General features: G+C 55.5%; 2 protein-coding genes and 1 pseudogene across 4 annotated transcripts in view; 1 reads left to right on the forward strand and 2 right to left on the reverse strand.

The window, feature by feature from the left end:
- The window catches only part of LOC137380227 (ubiquitin-like modifier-activating enzyme 1), a 360351-nt gene that overhangs the window by 7964 nt on the left and 334126 nt on the right, over positions 1-18261 (forward strand). The gene's annotated exons all lie outside the window — the stretch shown is intronic.
- On the reverse strand, positions 100-9745 carry LOC137380437 (RNA-binding protein 25-like; annotated as a pseudogene).
- On the reverse strand, positions 11430-18192 carry LOC137380438 (octapeptide-repeat protein T2-like; the record flags this gene model as incomplete). The annotated part of the gene is made up of 6 exons (XM_068052367.1): positions 18109-18192; positions 17530-17580; positions 16952-17226; positions 15734-15908; positions 11805-11858; positions 11430-11486 (listed from the first exon to the last, which is right to left on the reverse strand). Coding segments are annotated over exons 1-6 (696 nt in total), but the record flags the coding sequence as incomplete, so codon positions are not given.

Genomic DNA, 18261 nt, shown 5'->3' on the forward strand with positions numbered 1-18261 from the left:
CTCATCAGAGTTATCACTTCTAACTGTCAAAAGTTATCAATGGATTCCAATTAGGGCCAACAGTTTATGGTAACTGAATAAATCGAGTTACTATCTTTATTACATGGTCTTCTGGATTTTCACTAGTGCTTTCTGGTTGCATTCTGCAATTCTGCGATAGAAATCAAAGAGGGAATTTAGGAGAAACATCTTTACTCAGAGTGGTGAGAATATGGAACTTGCTACCACAGCGAGTAGCTGAGATGCATTTAAGAGGAACTAGATAAGCATACGAGGGAGAAGGGAATTGAGGGTTATGCTGATAGAGTTAATGAGGAAGGATGGGAGGAGGTTCAAGTGAAGTATTAAACTGTCATAGACTGGATGGGCCAAATGGCCTGTTTCTGTGCTGTATGTTCTATGTAATTCTGCCTCTTCAGACCATTGATTCTTGACTGAATAACTCGGCTTAGCACTCGGGAATGTCACATTTCCCAAGTTTTTTTTTTACAGGTGCCTTGGGGATGACATTCTGTGTCCCTGAAAATCGTGAACAAGTGGCTTTGATTATGATGGTCTGGCTCACAAGTTTGAAGCAACACACATATCCCAGTAGTAAATGGGAAATCGAGAGGAGACAATAGGAGGGGGTCCTGAGTTAAAGTCAGAGGTCCTATGGTGAGATAAAGTTGGCATAGGTAGGGTGGAGTTGACATGGGACACCGACGAACTGTTGTCCACGTTCAGAGACAGTTGTGGTCCAGAAGCTATTTGAAGGGTAGGGTATTATAGCATGCACTGATGGAGGTATTTCAGTAGGGATGAAGATCCAGGAGGTGTGCAGAATTGATTGCAGAGCAGAAGAAAAGGGTGGTGAAGTTGGAGGTCACCATAAAATCCAGAAGCAGTAGAGAAATGTACTTCAGCCTGTGTTAGTGAATCTCTGTCCTGGACTAGATGGTAGCTGAAGCTGAAAAACCAATAGGGGCAGTAGACCAGCCACAGGCTCAGGTGGGGAAAGGAATGTAAACCGATCAGTTACTTTAAAATTTAAGTGACAGGGCAGCGGATGAGAGAGAGAGAGAGCAGCTGAGTCTTAGTGTAGTCCAGTGCAGAAACGTGGCTTTGATGTCCAGAGAAATCCAGGAATTTGGAAGGCAAATTTAAGAAAAGGTCCAGAGCTCACTGAGAAAAGCAGAAAATAGGCATGGTCGGGGGATGAGCAGTTAGGGTTTAAACCAGCAGTTAACTTGTAGTTAGGGCTACAATTCGCCCATTATTAGAGCCAGGGGAACGTAAACTGTGGAATAGAGGAGATTGGGGGAGAAAGGGCAGTGAATTGATGAGGAAAGGGTGCATATCAAGGAGTTCCTTAGGGAACTGACTGACCAGGAGCCATCTCAAAATCTTTCAATCCAGTTATTCCACCTGTGCCAGTATGCATTGGTTTAACACCAGTAGTGAATTGTTTGTACATATGCTTAACATTTAAGTCCGTTCTGCATTGCCACTGAAGCACAGAGTAAGCAGGGAACAGAGTGCTTTGTAATCCAAGTGCAAAAGTTGTGAATTTGGTGCAGAGGAGAAAGGAGGTGCTGCTTTATATTTTAGTTTTACCCCAGTAGTCATTTGCGCAGCGCCTGGCTGTTCTTTGTGCGGCACTTCTGGCTGCTTTAAGTGCAACGGATGTTAACTCGCTGGGGGCTTTCTTGTAGTTCAACAGTGCAATGTGCTTAGCGGCTATGACAGGTTCCAGCTCTTCAATGTGAGATTGAAGCCAGTCTGCATTCCGCTTCACACGTTTGCCACAGATGGTCATTGCTAAGTCAGAGATGGCGTCTCTGATGTGGGCCTACTTGGTCTCTGCATCCCCTGTAGGAGTGTTTTGAAGGGCTTTTTCAAGTGAATTTAGAAACTTATGTAACAGCTGTGGATAAGAAATTCTGCTAGTGTTGATGCACGGGCAGCCCTTCTGCTTGGAGTGATGGAGCTTCTTTGGTTTGAGTCTAACCTTGCTGCACCCATAAGATCCAGAAGCAGTAGAGAAATGTACTTCAGCCTGGGTGAGTGAATCTCTGTCCAGGGCTAGATGGTAGTGGCCGGTGAGGCAGTCTGCACTGTGGAAGCTGCGTGTGATTTGAACGGTGTTTAAAGAGGCTCACCTTGTGACGATGAGGTCCAGCTGGTGCCAACGGCATGATCTTGGGTGCCTCCAAGAAACCTGGTGGCAGGGTTTAGTATGAAAGAACCAGTTGGTGATGCAGAGGTTATGATAGGTACACAACCCAAGCAGTCTCTGTCCATTCTCATTCATCCTTCGAATGCCATAGCGCCCAAGGCAGGAGGGCCATGAGTCATGGTTGGTCCCAACCCTGGCATTAAAGTCCCCCAGCAGGAACAGATGTTCGGTATTGGGGATGCTACTAATGATATGGAGTTCCTCGTAGAACTGGTCTTGAACTTCAGGTGGGGAGCATAGATGCTGAGTAGGTGTACTGGACCAGAGGCGGTGAGCAGTCGGATGGACAGTATGCGTTCCGATCCATTTGAAAGTGGCTCTATCATGCTGAGCAAGGAGTTTCTGATGGCGAAGCCCACTCCATGCTGTTTTGGTTCTTCAGGATCCCTACCCTGCCAGATGACTACCTTGCAAATGACCACTGGCAACACCTATGCAGTCATATTCAGCTGGCCTCCGACACCCGAAACATCAGAGGAATGTATGAAGGCATTAAGAGAGCTTTTGGGCCAACCATCAGGAAACCTGCGCCCCCCCCCCCCCCACCCCCCAAGTCTTAATCAGGGGACGCAATCACTGACCATCACAAGCAAATGGACTGCTAGGTGGAGCACTACCTAGAACTGTACTCCAGGGAAAATGTCACTGAGACCGCCCTCAATGCAGCCCAGTCATGGATGAGCTGGACGAACAGCCAACAAAATCGGAACTCAGTAATGCCATTGATTCTCTAGCCAGTGGAAAAGCTGCTGGGAAGGACGGCATTACCCCTGAAATAATCAAGAGTGCCAAGCCTGCTATACTCTCAGCACTCCATGAACTGCTTTGCCTGTGCTGGGACGAGGGAGCAGTACCACAGGACATGCGCGATGCCAATATCATCACCCTCTATAAGAACAAGGGTGACTGCGGTGACTGCAACAACTACCGTGGAATCTCCCTACTCAGCATAGTGGGGAAAGTCTTCGCTCGAGTCGCTTGAAACAGGCTCCAGAAGCTGGCTGAGCATGTCTACCCTGAGGCACAATGTGGCTTTCAAGCAGAGAGATCCACCATTGACATACTGTTCTCCCTTCGCCAGCTACAGGAGAAATGCCGCGAACAACAGATACCCCTCTACATTGCTTTCATTGATCTCACCAAAGCCTTTGACCTTGTCAGCAGATGTGGTCTCTTCAGACTACTAGCAAAGATCGGATGTCCACCAAAGCTACTAAGTATCATCACCTCATTCCGTGACAATATGAAAGGCACAATTCAGCATAGCGGCGCCTCATCAGACCCCTTTCCAATCCTGAGTGGTGTGAAACAGGGCTGTGTTCTCGCACCTACACTGTTTGGGATTTTCTTCTCCCTGCTGCTCTCACATGCATTTAAGTCTTCAGAAGAAGGAATTTTCCTCCACGCAAGATCAGATGGCAGGTTGTTCAACCTTGCCCGTCTTAGAGCGAAGACCAAAGTACGGAAGGTCCTCATCAGGGAACTCCTCTTTGCTGTTTGTAGTATATATAAATGATTTGGAGGAAAATGTAGCTGGTCTGATTAGTAAGTTTGCGGACGACACAAAGGTTGGTGGAGTTGCGGATAATGATGAGGATTGTCAGAGGATACAGCAGGATATAGATTGGTTGGAGACTTGGGCGGAGAAATGGCAGATGGAGTTTAATCCAGACAAATGTGAGGTAATACATTTTGGAAGGTCTAATGCAGATGGGAGGTATACAGTAAATGGCAGAACCCTTAGGAGTATTGACAGGCAGAGAGATCTGGGCGTACAGGTCCACAGGTCACTGAAAGTGGAAACGCAGGTGGATAAGGTAGTCAAGATGGCATACGGCATGCTTGCCTTCATCGGTCGGGGCATAGAGTTTAAAAATTGGCAAGTCATGTTGCAGCTGCACAGAACCTTAGTTAGGCCACACTTAGAATATTGCGTGCAATTCTGGTCGCCATGCTACCAGAAGGATGTGGAGGCTTTGGAGAGGGTACAGAGGAGGTTTACCAGGATGTTGCCTGGTCTGGAGGGCATTAGCTATGAGGAGAGGTTGGATAAACTTGGATTATTTTCACTGGAACGACGGAGGTGGAGGGGCGACATGATAGATGTTTACAAAGTTATGAGCGGCATGGACAGAGTGGATAGTCAGAAGCTTTTTCCCAGGGTGGAAGAGTCAGTTACTAGGGGACATAGGTTTAAGTTGAGAGAGGATGTGCGAGGCAAGTTTTTTTTTTACACAGAGGGTGGTGAGTGCCTGGAACTTGCTGCCAGGGGAGGTGGTGGAAGCAGATACGATAGCGACATTTAAGAGACATCTTGACAAATACATGAATAGGATAGGAATAGAGGGATATGGGCCCCGGAAGTGCAGAAGGTGTTAGTTTAGGCAGGCATCAAGATCGGCGCAGGCTTGGAGGGCCGAATGGCCTGTTCCTGTGCTGTATTGTTCTTTGTTCTGACGATGCTGCATTAACATCCCACACTGAAGAGTGTCTGCAGAGACTCATCGACAGGATTGCGGCTGCCTCAACAAATTTGGCCTAACCATCAGTCTCAAGAAAACGAACATCATGGGACAGGACATCAGAAATGCTCCATCCATCAATATCGGCGACCATGCTCTGGAAGTGGTTCAAGAGTTCACCTACCTAGGCTCAACTATCACCAGTAATCTGTCTCTCGATGCAGAAATCAACAAGCGCATGGGAAAGGCTTCCACTGCTATGTCCAGACTGGCAAAGAGAGTGTGGGAAAATGGCGTGCTGACACGGAACACAAAAGTCCGAGTGTATCAGGCCTGTGTCCTCAGTACCTTGCTCTACGGCAGCGAGGCCTGGACAACGTACGTCAGCCAAGAGCGACGTCTCAATACATTCCATCTTCGCTGCCTCCGGAGAATCCTTGGCATCAGGTGGCAGGACCGTATCTCCAACACAGAAGTCCTCGAGGCGGCCAACATCCCCAGCATATACACACTACTGAGCCAGCGGCATTTGAGATGGCTTGGCCATGTGAGCCATGGAAGATGGCAGGATCCCCAAGGACGCATTGTACAGCGAGCTCGTCACTGGTATCAGACCCACCGGCCGTCCATGTCTCTGCTTTAAAGACATCTGCAAACGCGACATGAAGTCCTGTGGCATTGATCACAAGTCGTGGGAGTCAGTTGCCAGTGATCGCCAGAGCTGGCAGGGCTAAAGTGTGGCGCGTCGAAGAGACCTAGCAGTTGACAGGAAAAAAAGACAGAAGCGCAAGGCGAGAGCCAAATGTGTAATAGCCCTGACAACCAATTTAATCTGCAGCACCTGTGGAAGAGTCTGTCACTCTAGAATTGGCCTTTATAGCCACTCCAGGCGCTGCTCCACAAACCACTGACCACCTCCAGGTGCTTACCCATAAGAAGTAGTTTTACCCCAATAGCTGGTTGAGTGTTCTTTTGTCTGCAAGCTAGGAGACTGTAACTTTCTATTACTTTACATCTTTACTGGACATTAGTGAACCAGATGGGTTTTTACAACAATCTGGTCGTTTCATGATTACCATTACTGATCCTTGCTTTTTATTGCAGGTTTATTTTAATTAACTAATTTAAATTCCCCTGCTACCACGCTGGGATTTGAACGTGTGTCTCCGGATCATTAGTCCAGTGACTGTTCTGTATTATAGATAAGATAACACATAGTAGGGGAGAGCCACTAGACATATTGAGAGGTTCCTGGAAGAAGAAAAAAAAGTATTAAAAATATCTCAAAAGCCTGACTTTGAATTACAGCATCCAACCAACTTAAATATAATATTTCATAATGGTAGATTATATAATGTTATATTTGGTCTCGCCTCTCTCTCGTTCTCTCTCTCTCTCATTCTCTCCTCATTTCTCTCTCGCTCGTTCTCTCCTTTCTCTCACACTCACTCTCCTTTTTCTCTCTCGTGTTCTCTGCTCATTTCTCTCTCACTCATTCTCCTCTCTCTCTCTCTCTCTCTCTCTCTCTCGTTCTCTCTCTGGTTTTCTCGTTCTCTCATTTTCTCTCTCGTTCTCTCTCTCTGGTTTTCTCATTCTCTCTCATTTTCTCTCGTCCTCTCTCTCTCTCTCTCTCTCTCTCTCTCTCTCTCTCTCATTCTCTTGCTCTCGTCTCTCATTTTTTCTCGTTTTCTCTTCGGTCTCTCCTCGTTCTCTCTCGTTCTCTCACTCTGGTTCTCGTTCTCTCTCGTTCGCGTTCTCTCGCTCTCCCGTTCTCCCGTTCTCTCGCTCTCCCGGGTTTGCTCTCGTTCTCGTTCTTTCTCTCTCGCGCTCTCGCTCTCTCGCTCTCTCGCGCTCTCGCGTTCTCGCTCTCTCGCGCTCGCTCTCTCTCGCTCGCTCTCTCGCTCTCGCGCTCTCTCTCTCTCGCGCTCTCTCTCTCTCGCGCTCTCTCTCTCTCGCGCTCTCTCTCTCTCGCGCTCTCTCTCGCGCTCTCTCTCTCGCGCTCTCTCTCGCGCTCTCTCTCTCGCGCTCTCTCTCTCGCGCTCTCTCTCTCGCGCTCTCTCTCTCGCGCTCTCTCTCTCGCGCTCTCTCTCTCGCGCTCTCTCTCTCGCGCTCTCTCTCGCGCGCTCTCTCTCGCGCGCTCTCGCTCTCTCTCGCGCGCTCTCTCGCGCTCTCTCTCTCGCGCGCTCTCGCGCTCTCTCTCTCGCGCGCTCTCGCGCTCTCTCTCTCGCGCGCTCTCGCGCTCTCTCTCTCGCGCGCTCTCGCGCTCTCTCTCTCGCGCGCTCTCGCGCTCTCTCTCGCGCGCTCTCGCTCTCTCTCGCGCGCTCTCGCTCTTGCTCACGTTCTCTCTCGCTCTCGAGTTTGTTTGCGCTCGTTTGCGTTTTCTCGTTCTCGTTCTCTTTCTTTCTCGTTCTCTCGCTCTCGTGTTCTCTCTCGCTTTCTCTCGTTCTCTCGCTCTCTCTCTCGCTCTCTGTCTCTCTGGTTTGCTCTCGTTCTCTCGTTTTCGCTCTCTTTCTCATTCTCGCATTTGCTCTCTCTCGCTCGTTCTCTCTTGGCTCGCTCGTTCTCGCTCGTTCTCTCTTGTGTGTGTTCGCTTGCTCTCGTTCGCGCGCTCTCGCGGGCATCTGGAGGATCTGGATCGGCGCAGGCTTGGAGGGTCGAAGGGCCTGTTTCTGTGCTGTAATTATCTTTGTTCGCTCGCTCTCCTTTGTTCTCGCTCTCCTTTGTTCTCGCTCTCCTTCGTTCTCGCTCTCCTTCGTTCTCGCTCTCCTTCGTTCTCGCTCTCCTTCTCTCTCGTTCGCTCGCTCTCGCTCTCCTTCTCTCTCGTTCGCTCGCTCTCGCTCTCCTTCTCTCTCGCTCTCCTTCTCTCTCGCTCTCCTTCTCTCTCGCTCTCCTTCTCTCGCGCTCTCCTTCTCTCTCGCGCTCTCTCTCGCGCTCTCTCTCTCGCGCTCTCTCTCGCGCTCTCTCTCTCGCGCTCTCTCTCTCGCGCTCTCTCTCTCGCGCTCTCTCTCTCGCGCTCTCTCTCGCGCGCTCTCTCTCGCGCGCTCTCGCTCTCTCTCGCGCGCTCTCTCGCGCTCTCTCTCTCGCGCGCTCTCGCGCTCTCTCTCTCGCGCGCTCTCGCGCTCTCTCTCGCGCGCTCTCGCGCTCTCTCTCGCGCGCTCTCGCTCTCTCTCGCGCGCTCTCGCTCTTGCTCACGTTCTCTCTCGCTCTCGAGTTTGTTTGCGCTCGTTTGCGTTTTCTCGTTCTCGTTCTCTTTCTTTCTCGTTCTCTCGCTCTCGTGTTCTCTCTCGCTTTCTCTCGTTCTCTCGCTCTCTCTCTCGCTCTCTGTCTCTCTGGTTTGCTCTCGTTCTCTCGTTTTCGCTCTCTTTCTCATTCTCGCATTTGCTCTCTCTCGCTCGTTCTCTCTTGGCTCGCTCGTTCTCGCTCGTTCTCTCTTGTGTGTGTTCGCTTGCTCTCGTTCGCGCGCTCTCGCGGGCATCTGGAGGATCTGGATCGGCGCAGGCTTGGAGGGTCGAAGGGCCTGTTTCTGTGCTGTAATTATCTTTGTTCGCTCGCTCTCCTTTGTTCTCGCTCTCCTTCGTTCTCGCTCTCCTTCGTTCTCGCTCTCCTTCGTTCTCGCTCTCCTTCGTTCTCGCTCTCCTTCTCTCTCGTTCGCTCGCTCTCGCTCTCCTTCTCTCTCGTTCGCTCGCTCTCGCTCTCCTTCTCTCTCGCTCTCCTTCTCTCTCGCTCTCCTTCTCTCTCGCTCTCCTTCTCTCTCGCTCTCGTTCGCTCGCTCTCGCGTTCGCTCGCTCTCGTTCGCTCGCTCTCGTTCGCTCTCGTTCGCTCGCTCTCGTTCGCTCTCGTTCGCTCTCGTTCGCTCGCTCTCGTTCGCTCGCTCTCGTTCGCTCTCGTTCGCTCGCTCTCGTTCGCTCTCGTTCGCTCGCTCTCGTTCGCTCTCGCTCTCGCTCTCGCTCTCGTTCTCTCTCGTTCTCTCTCGTTCTCTCTCGTTCGCTCTCGCTCTCGCTCTCGCTCTCGCTCTCGTTCTCGCTCTCGTTCTCGCTCGCTCTCGTTCTCTCTCGCTCTCGTTCTCTCTCGCTCTCGTTCTCTCTCGCTCTCGCTCTCGTTCTCTCTCGCTCTCGTTCTCTCTCGCTCTCGTTCTCTCTCGCTCTCGTTCTCTCTCGCTCTCGCTCTCGTTCGCTCTCGCTCTCGTTCGCTCGCTCTCGTTCGCTCGCTCTCGTTCGCTCGCTCTCGTTCGCTCGCTCTCGTTCGCTCTCGTTCGCTCTCGCTCTCGCTCTCGCTCTCGCTCTCGCTCTCGTTCTCGCTCTCGCTCTCGTTCTCGCTCTCGTTCTCGCTCTCGTTCTCTCTTGCTCTCGTTCTCGCTCTCATTCTCTCTCGCTCTCGCTCTCGCTCTCGCTCTCGCTCTCGCTCTCGCTCTCGCTCTCGCTCTCGCTCTCGCTCTCGCTCTCGCTCTCGCTCTCGCTCTCGTTCTCGTTCTCTCTCTCGCTCTCGTTCTCTCTCGCTCTCTCTCGCTCTCGTTCTCTCTCTCTCTCGCTCTCGTTCTCTCTCTCTCGCTCTCGTTCTCGCTCTCTCTCGCTCTCTCTCGCTCTCTCTCGCTCTCTCTCGCTCTCTCTCGCTCTCTCTCGCTCTCTCTCGCTCTCTCTCGCTCTCGTTCTCGTTCTCTCTCGCTCTCGTTCTCTCTCGCCCTCGTTCTCTCTCGCCCTCGTTCTCTCTCGCCCTCGTTCTCTCTCGCCCTCGTTCTCTCTCGCCCTCGTTCTCTCTCGCCCTCGTTCTCTCTCGCCCTCGTTCTCTCTCGCCCTCGTTCTCTCTCGCCCTCGTTCTCTCTCGCCCTCGTTCTCTCTCGCCCTCGTTCTCTCTCGCCCTCGTTCTCTCTCGCCCTCGTTCTCTCTCGCCCTCGTTCTCTCTCGCCCTCGTTCTCTCTCGCCCTCGTTCTCTCTCGCCCTCGTTCTCTCTCGCCCTCGTTCTCTCTCGCCCTCGTTCTCTCTCTCTCTCGCTCTCGCTCTCGCTCTCTCTCGCTCTCGCTCTCTCTCGCTCTCGCTCTCTCTCGCTCTCGCTCTCGCTCTCGTTCTCTCTCGCTCTCGTTCTCTCTCGCTCTCGTTCTCTCTCGCTCTCGTTCTCTCTCGCTCTCGTTCTCTCTCGCTCTCGCTCTCGCTCTCTCTCGCTCGCTCTCGCTCTCGCTCTCGCTCTCGCTCTCGCTCTCGCTCTCGCTCTCGCTCTCTCTCGCTCTCGTTCTCTCTCGCTCTCGTTCTCTCTCGCTCTCGCTCTCGCTCTCGTTCTCTCTCGCTCTCGCTCTCGCTCTCGCTCTCGCTCTCTCTCGCTCTCGCTCTCTCTCGCTCTCGTTCTCTCTCGCTCTCGCTCTCGCTCTCGCTCTCGCTCTCGTTCTCTCTCGCTCTCGCTCTCGCTCTCGTTCTCTCTCGCTCTCGCTCTCGTTCTCTCTCGCTCTCGCTCTCGTTCTCGTTCTCTCTCGCTCTCGTTCTCTCTCGCTCTCGTTCTCGCTCGCCCTCGTTCTCTCTCGCCCTCGTTCTCTCTCGCCCTCGTTCTCTCTCGCCCTCGTTCTCTCTCGCCCTCGTTCTCTCTCGCCCTCGTTCTCTCTCGCCCTCGTTCTCTCTCGCCCTCGTTCTCTCTCGCCCTCGTTCTCTCTCGCCCTCGTTCTCTCTCGCCCTCGTTCTCTCTCGCCCTCGTTCTCTCTCGCCCTCGTTCTCTCTCGCCCTCGTTCTCTCTCGCCCTCGTTCTCTCTCGCCCTCGTTCTCTCTCGCCCTCGTTCTCTCTCGCCCTCGTTCTCTCTCGCCCTCGTTCTCTCTCGCCCTCGTTCTCTCTCGCCCTCGTTCTCTCTCGCCCTCGTTCTCTCTCGCCCTCGTTCTCTCTCGCCCTCGTTCTCTCTCGCCCTCGCTCTCTCTCGCCCTCGCTCTCTCTCGCCCTCGCTCTCTCTCGCCCTCGCTCTCTCTCGCCCTCGCTCTCTCTCGCCCTCGCTCTCTCTCGCCCTCGCTCTCTCTCGCCCTCGCTCTCTCTCGCCCTCGCTCTCTCTCGCCCTCGCTCTCGCTCGCCCTCGCTCTCGCTCGCCCTCGCTCTCGCTCGCCCTCGCTCTCGCTCGCCCTCGCTCTCGCTCGCCCTCGCTCTCGCTCGCCCTCGCCCTCGCTCTCGCTCTCGCTCTCGCTCTCGCTCTCGCTCTCGCTCTCGCTCTCGTTCTCTCTCGCTCTCGCTCTCGCTCTCGCTCTCGCTCTCGCTCTCGCTCTCGTTCTCTCTCGCTCTCGCTCTCGCTCTCGTTCTCGTTCTCGTTCTCTCTCGCTCTCGTTCTCTCTCGCTCTCGTTCTCGCTCGCTCTCGTTCTCGCTCTCGTTCTCGTTCTCGTTCTCGTTCTCGCTCTCGTTCTCGCTCTCGCTCTCGCCCTCGCTCTCTCTCGCCCTCGCTCTCTCTCGCCCTCGCTCTCTCTCGCCCTCGCTCTCTCTCGCCCTCGTTCTCTCTCGCCCTCGTTCTCTCTCGCCCTCGCTCTCTCTCGCCCTCGCTCTCTCTCGCCCTCGTTCTCTCTCGCCCTCGTTCTCTCTCGCCCTCGTTCTCTCTCGCCCTCGTTCGCTCTCGCCCTCGTTCGCTCTCGCCCTCGTTCGCTCTCGCCCTCGTTCGCTCTCGCCCTCGTTCGCCCTCGTTCGCCCTCGTTCGCTCTCGTTCGCTCTCGTTCGCTCTCGTTCGCTCTCGCTCGCTCTCGCTCTCGTTCGCTCTCGTTCGCTCTCGTTCGCTCTCGTTCGCTCTCGCTCGCTCTCGCTCTCGTTCTCGCTCTCGCTCTCGTTCTCGCTCTCGCTCTCGCTCTCGCTCTCGCTCTCGTTCTCTCTCGCTCTCGTTCTCTCTTGCTCTCGCTCTCGCTCTCGCTCTCGTTCTCTCTCGCTCTCGCTCTCGCTCTCGCTCTCGCTCTCGCTCTCGCTCTCGCTCGCTCTCGCTCTCGCTCTCGCTCTCGCTCTCGTTCTCTCTCGCTCTCGCTCTCGTTCTCGCTCTCGTTCTCTCTCGCTCTCGCTCTCGTTCTCGCTCGCTCTCGCTCTCGCTCTCGCTCTCGTTCTCGTTCTCGCTCTCGTTCTCGCTCTCGTTCTCGCTCTCGTTCTCGTTCTCGCTCTCGTTCTCGCTCTCGTTCTCGCTCTCGCTCTCGCTCTCGCTCTCGTTCGCTCTCGTTCTCGTTCGCTCTCGTTCTCGTTCGCTCTCGCTCTCGCTCTCGCTCTCGCTCTCGCTCTCGCTCTCGCTCTCGCTCTCGCTCTCGCTCTCGCTCTCGTTCTCTCTCGCTCTCGTTCTCTCTCGCTCTCGTTCTCGCTCTCGCTCTCGTTCTCGCTCTCGCTCTCGTTCTGGCTCGCTTTCGCTCTCGCTCTCGTTCGCTCTCGCTCTCGTTCGCTCTCGTTCGCTCTCGTTCGCTCTCGCTCTCGTTCGCTCTCGCTCTCGTTCGCTCTCGCTCTCGCTCTCGCTCTCGCTCTCGCTCTCGCTCTCGCTCTCGCTCGCTCTCGTTCTCTCTCGCTCTCGTTCTCGCTCTCGCTCTCGTTCTCTCTCGCTCTCGTTCTCTCTCGCTCTCGTTCTCTCTCGCTCTCGTTCTCTCTCTCGCTCGTTCTCTCTCTCGCTCGTTCTCTCTCTCGCTCGTTCTCGCTCGTTCTCGCTCGCGCTCGTTCTCGTTCTCGCTCGCGCTCGTTCTCGCTCGCGCTCGTTCTCGCTCGCGCTCGTTCTCGTTCTCGCTCGCGCTCGTTCTCGTTCTCGCTCGCGCTCGTTCTCGCTCGCGCTCGTTCTCGCTCGCGCTCGTTCTCGCTCGCGCTCGTTCTCGCTCGCGCTCGTTCTCGCTCGCGCTCTCGCTCTCGCTCTCGCTCTCGCTCTCGTTCTCTCGCTCTCGCTCTCGTTCTCTCGCTCGCTCTCGTTCTCTCGCTCGCTCTCGCTCTCGTTCTCGCTCTCGTTCTCGCTCGCTCTCGCTCTCGCTCTCGTTCGCTCGCTCTCGTTCTCGTTCGCTCGCTCGCTCTCGTTCTCGTTCGCTCGCTCTCGTTCTCGTTCGCTCGCTCTCGCTCTCGTTCGCTCGCTCTCGCTCTCGTTCGCTCGCTCTCGCTCTCGTTCGCTCGCTCTCGCTCTCGTTCGCTCGCTCTCGCTCTCGTTCTCGCTCGCTCTCGCTCTCGTTCTCGCTCGCTCTCGCTCTCGTTCTCGCTCGCTCTCGCTCTCGTTCTCGCTCGCTCTCGCTCTCGTTCTCGCTCGCTCTCGCTCTCGCTCTCGCTCGCTCTCTCGCTCGCTCTCTCGCTCGCTCTCTCGCTCGCTCTCGTTCTCTCTCTCGTTCTCTCGCTCGCTCTCGTTCTCTCGCTCGCTCTCGTTCTCTCGCTCGCTCTCGTTCTCTCGCTCGCTCTCGTTCTCTCTCTCGTTCTCTCGCTCGCTCTCGTTCTCTCTCTCGTTCTCTCTCTCGTTCTCTCGCTCGCTCTCGTTCTCTCTCTCGTTCTCTCGCTCGCTCTCGTTCTCTCTCTCGTTCTCTCTCTCGTTCTCTCGCTCGTTCTCTCGCTCGTTCTCTCTCTCGTTCTCTCGCTCGTTCTCTCGCTCGCTCTCGTTCTCTCTCTCGTTCCCTCTCTCGTTCTCTTCTCTCGTTCTCGTTCTCTTCTCTCGTTCTCTTCTCTCGTTCTCTTCTCTCGTTCTCTTCTCTCGTTCTCTTCTCTCGTTCTCTTCTCTCGTTCTCTTCTCTCGGTTCTCTGGTTCTCTCTCTCGTTCTCATTCTCGCTCTCGCTCTCGCTCGTTCTCGCTCGCTCTCGTTCTCTCTCGCCCTCGTTCTCTCTCGCCCTCGTTCTCTCTCGCCCTCGTTCTCTCTCGCCCTCGTTCTCTCTCGCCCTCGTTCTCTCTCGCCCTCGTTCTCTCTCGCCCTCGTTCTCTCTCGCCCTCGTTCTCTCTCGCCCTCGTTCTCTCTCGCCCTCGTTCTCTCTCGCCCTCGTTCTCTCTCGCCCTCGTTCTCTCTCGCCCTCGTTCTCTCTCGCCCTCGTTCTCTCTCGCCCTCGTTCTCTCTCGCCCTCGTTCTCTCTCGCCCTCGTTCTCTCTCGCCCTCGTTCTCTCTCGCCCTCGTTCTCTCTCGCCCTCGTTCTCTCTCGCCCTCGTTCTCTCTCGCCCTCGTTCTCTCTCGCCCTCGTTCTCTCTCGCCCTCGTTCTCTCTCGCCCTCGTTCTCTCTCGCCCTCGTTCTCTCTCGCCCTCGCTCTCTCTCGCCCTCGCTCTCTCTCGCCCTCGCTCTCTCTCGCCCTCGCTCTCTCTCGCCCTCGCTCTCTCTCGCCCTCGCTCTCTCTCGCCCTCGCTCTCTCTCGCCCTCGCTCTCTCTCGCCCTCGCTCTCTCTCGCCCTCGCTCTCTCTCGCCCTCGCTCTCTCTCGCCCTCGCTCTCTCTCGCCCTCGCTCTCTCTCGCCCTCGCTCTCTCTCGCCCTCGCTCTCTCTCGCCCTCGCTCTCTCTCGCCCTCGCTCTCTCTCGCCCTCGCTCTCTCTCGCCCTCGCTCTCTCTCGCCCTCGCTCTCTCTCGCCCTCGCTCTCTCTCGCCCTCGCTCTCTCTCGCCCTCGCTCTCTCTCGCCCTCGCTCTCGCTCGCCCTCGCTCTCGCTCGCCCTCGCTCTCGCTCGCCCTCGCTCTCGCTCGCCCTCGCTCTCGCTCGCCCTCGCTCTCGCTCTCTCTCGCTCTCGTTCTCTCTCGCTCTCGCTCTCGCTCGCTCTCGCTCTCGCTCTCGCTCTCGCTCTCGCTCTCGCTCTCGCTCTCGTTCTCTCTCGCTCTCGTTCTCTCTCGCCCTCGTTCTCTCTCGCCCTCGTTCTCTCTCGCCCTCGTTCTCTCTCGCCCTCGTTCGCTCTCGCCCTCGTTCTCTCTCGCCCTCGTTCTCTCTCGCCCTCGTTCTCTCTCGCCCTCGTTCGCTCTCGCCCTCGTTCGCTCTCGCCCTCGTTCGCTCTCGCCCTCGTTCGCTCTCGCCCTCGTTCGCTCTCGCTCGCTCTCGTTCGCTCTCGCCCTCGTTCGCTCTCGCTCGCTCTCGCTCGCTCTCGTTCGCTCTCGTTCGCTCTCGCTCGCTCTCGCTCTCGTTCTCGCTCTCGCTCTCGTTCTCTCACGCTCTCGCTCTCGCTCTCGCTCTCGCTCTCTCTCGCTCTCGTTCTCTCTCGCTCTCTCTCGCTCTCGCTCTCGCTCTCGCTCTCGCTCTCGCTCTCGCTCTCGCTCTCGCTCTCGCTCTCGCTCTCGCTCGCTCTCGCTCTCGCTCTCGCTCTCGCTCTCGCTCTCGTTCTCTCTCGCTCTCGCTCTCGCTCTCGCTCTCTCTCGCTCTCGTTCTCTCTCGCTCTCGCTCTCGCTCTCGTTCTCGTTCTCGCTCTCGTTCTCGCTCGCTCTCGCTCTCGCTCTCGCTCTCGTTCTCGCTCTCGCTCTCGCTCTCGCTCTCGTTCTCGCTCTCGTTCTCGCTCTCGTTCTCGCTCTCGCTCTCGCTCTCGCTCTCGTTCGCTCTCGTTCTCGTTCGCTCTCGCTCTCGCTCTCGCTCTCGCTCTCGCTCTCGCTCTCGCTCTCGTTCTCGTTCTCGTTCTCTCTCGCTCTCGTTCTCTCTCGCTCTCGTTCTCTCTCGCTCTCGTTCTCTCTCGCTCTCGTTCTCGCTCTCGCTCTCGTTCTCTCTCGCTCTCGTTCTCTCTCGCTCTCGTTCTCTCTCGCTCTCGTTCTCTCTCGCTCTCGTTCTCTCTCGCTCTCGTTCTCTCTCGCTCTCGTTCTCTCTCGCTCTCGTTCTCTCTCGCTCTCGTTCTCTCTCGCTCTCGCTCTCGTTCTCGCTCTCGCTCTCGTTCTGGCTCGCTTTCGCTCTCGCTCTCGTTCGCTCTCGCTCTCGTTCGCTCTCGCTCTCGTTCGCTCTCGCTCTCGTTCTCGCTCTCGTTCTCGCTCTCGTTCTCGCTCTCGTTCTCGCTCTCGCTCTCGCTCTCGCTCTCGTTCTCGCTCTCGCTCTCGTTCTCTCTCGCTCTCGTTCTCTCTCGCTCTCGTTCTCTCTCTCGCTCGTTCTCTCTCTCGCTCGTTCTCTCTCTCGCTCGTTCTCTCTCTCGCTCGTTCTCTCTCTCGCTCGTTCTCTCTCTCGCTCGTTCTCTCTCTCGCTCGTTCTCTCTCGCGCTCGTTCTCGCTCGCGCTCGTTCTCGCTCGCGCTCGTTCTCGCTCGCGCTCGTTCTCTCTCGCGCTCGTTCTCTCTCGCGCTCGTTCTCGTTCTCGCTCGCGCTCGTTCTCGCTCGCGCTCGTTCTCGCTCGCGCTCGTTCTCGCTCGCGCTCGTTCTCGCTCGCGCTCGTTCTCGCTCGCGCTCGTTCTCGCTCGCGCTCTCGCTCTCGCTCTCGCTCTCGCTCTCGCTCTCGCTCTCGCTCTCGCTCTCGTTCTCTCGCTCGCTCTCGTTCTCTCGCTCGCTCTCGTTCTCTCGCTCGCTCTCGTTCTCTCGCTCGCTCTCGCTCTCGTTCTCGCTCGCTCTCGCTCTCGTTCGCTCGCTCTCGCTCTCGTTCGCTCGCTCTCGCTCTCGTTCGCTCGCTCGCTCTCGTTCTCGTTCGCTCGCTCTCGTTCTCGTTCGCTCGCTCTCGTTCTCGTTCGCTCGCTCTCGCTCTCGCTCTCGCTCTCGCTCGCTCTCGCTCTCGCTCGCTCTCTCGCTCGCTCTCTCGCTCGCTCTCGTTCTCTCTCTTGTTCTCTCGCTCGCTCTTGTTCTCTCGCTCGCTCTCGTTCTCTCTCTCGTTCTCTCGCTCGCTCTCGTTCTCTCTCTCGTTCTCTCGCTCGCTCTCGTTCTCTCTCTCGTTCTCTCGCTCGCTCTCGTTCTCTCTCTCGTTCTCTCGCTCGCTCTCGTTCTCTCTCTCGTTCTCTCTCTCGTTCTCTCTCTCGTTCTCTCGCTCGCTCTCGTTCTCTCTCTCGTTCTCTCGCTCGCTCTCGTTCTCTCTCTCGTTCTCTTCTCTCGTTCTCTTCTCTCGTTCTCTTCTCTCGGTTCTCTTCTCTCGTTCTCTTCTCTCGGTTCTCTGGTTCTCTCTCTCGTTCTCATTCTCGGGTTTGCTCTCGTTCTCTCTGGTTTTTTCTCATTCTCTGGTTTGCTCTCGTTCTCTCTTGCTCTCGTTCTCTCTCTCGTTCTCTCGTTCTCTCTCTCGTTCTCGTGTTTGCTCTCGCTCGCTCTCTCTCGTTCTCTCTGGTTTTCTCTCTCGTTTCCTTTCGTTCTCGTTCTCTGGTTTGAAATCGTTCTGTCTCTCTCTCTCATTCTCTGGTTTGCTCTCATTCGCTCGCTTTCGTTCTCTAGTTCGCTTTCGTTCTCTTCGCTCTCGTTCTCATTCACGGGTTTGCTCTCGTTCGCTCACGCTCGTTCGCGCTCTCTCGTTCTCTCTGGTTTGCTCTCGTTCTCTCTCTCGTTCTCGGGTTTGCTCGCGTTCTCTCGCTCGCATTCTTTCGCTCGCTCTGCCTCGTTCTTTCGCTCGCTCGCTCTCGTTTGCTCTCGTTCCCTGGTTTGCTCTCTCTCTCGTTCTCTCATTCTTTCGTTCTCTCGTTTTCTCTCTCGTTTTCTCTCTCGTTTTCTCTCTCGTTTTCTCTCTCGTTTTCTCTCTCGTTTTCTCTCTCGTTTTCTCTCTCGTTTTCTCTCTCGTTTTCTCACATTTTCGTTCTTGCGTTCTCGTTCTCTCGCTCGCTCGCTCTCGTTTGCTCTCGTTCTCTGGTTCTCTCTCTCTCTCTTGTTCTCTCTCTCTCTGTTCTCTGGTTTTCTCTCGTTCTCTCTCTCTCTCTTTGGTTTTCTCTCGTTCTCGTTCTCGGGTTCGCTCGCTCTCGTTCGCTTTCTCTCGTTCTCTCTCTCTCTCTCTCTCTCTCGTTCTCTCTCTCTCTCTCGTTCTCTCTCTCTCTCGTGTTCTCTCTCTCTCTCGTGTTCTCTCTCTCTCTCGTGTTCTCTCTCTCTCTCGTGTTCTCTCTCTCTCTCGTGTTCTCTCTCTCTCTCTCGTGTTCTCTCTCTCTCTCGTGTTCTCTCTGGTTTTCTCTCAGGTTTTCTCTCTCGTTCTCGTTCTCTGGTTCTCTCTCGCTCTCGTTCTCTGGTTCTCTCTCGCTCTCGTTCTCTGGTTTTCTCTCGTTCTCTGGTTTTCTCTCTCGTTCTCTCTCTCGTTCTCGGGTTTGTTCTCGTTCTCGCTCTCTCTCTCGCTCTCTCTCTCGCTCTCTCTCTCGCTCTCTCTCTCGCTCTCTCTCTCGCTCTCGTTCTCTGGTTTTCTCTCATTCTCTCTCGCTTTCATTCTCTGGTTTTCTCTCGGTCCCTCTCTGTCTCGGTCCCTCTCTCTGTCTCGGTCCCTCTCTCTGTCTCGGTCCCTCTCTCTGTCTCGGTCCCTCTCTCTGTCTCGGTCCCTCTCTCTGTCTCGGTCCCTCTCTCTGTCTCGGTCCCTCTCTCTCTCTCGGTCCCTCTCTCGTTCTCGTTCTCGGGTTTGCTCTCGTTTGCTCGCTCTCGTTCTCTCTGGTTTTCTCTCATTCTCATTCTCTGGTTTGCTCTCGTTCTCTCTGGTTTTCTCTCTCGTTTTCTTTCGTTCTCGTTCTCTGGTTTGCTCTCGTTCTCGCGTTCGCTCGCTCGCATTCTTTCGCTCGCTCTGCATCGTTCTTTCGCTCGCTTGCTCTCGTTTGCTCTCGTTCTCTCTCTCTCTCG

The sequence above is a fragment of the Heterodontus francisci genome, chromosome 19, assembly GCF_036365525.1.
Source record: "Heterodontus francisci isolate sHetFra1 chromosome 19, sHetFra1.hap1, whole genome shotgun sequence".
Taxonomy (NCBI): Eukaryota; Metazoa; Chordata; class Chondrichthyes; order Heterodontiformes; family Heterodontidae; genus Heterodontus; species Heterodontus francisci.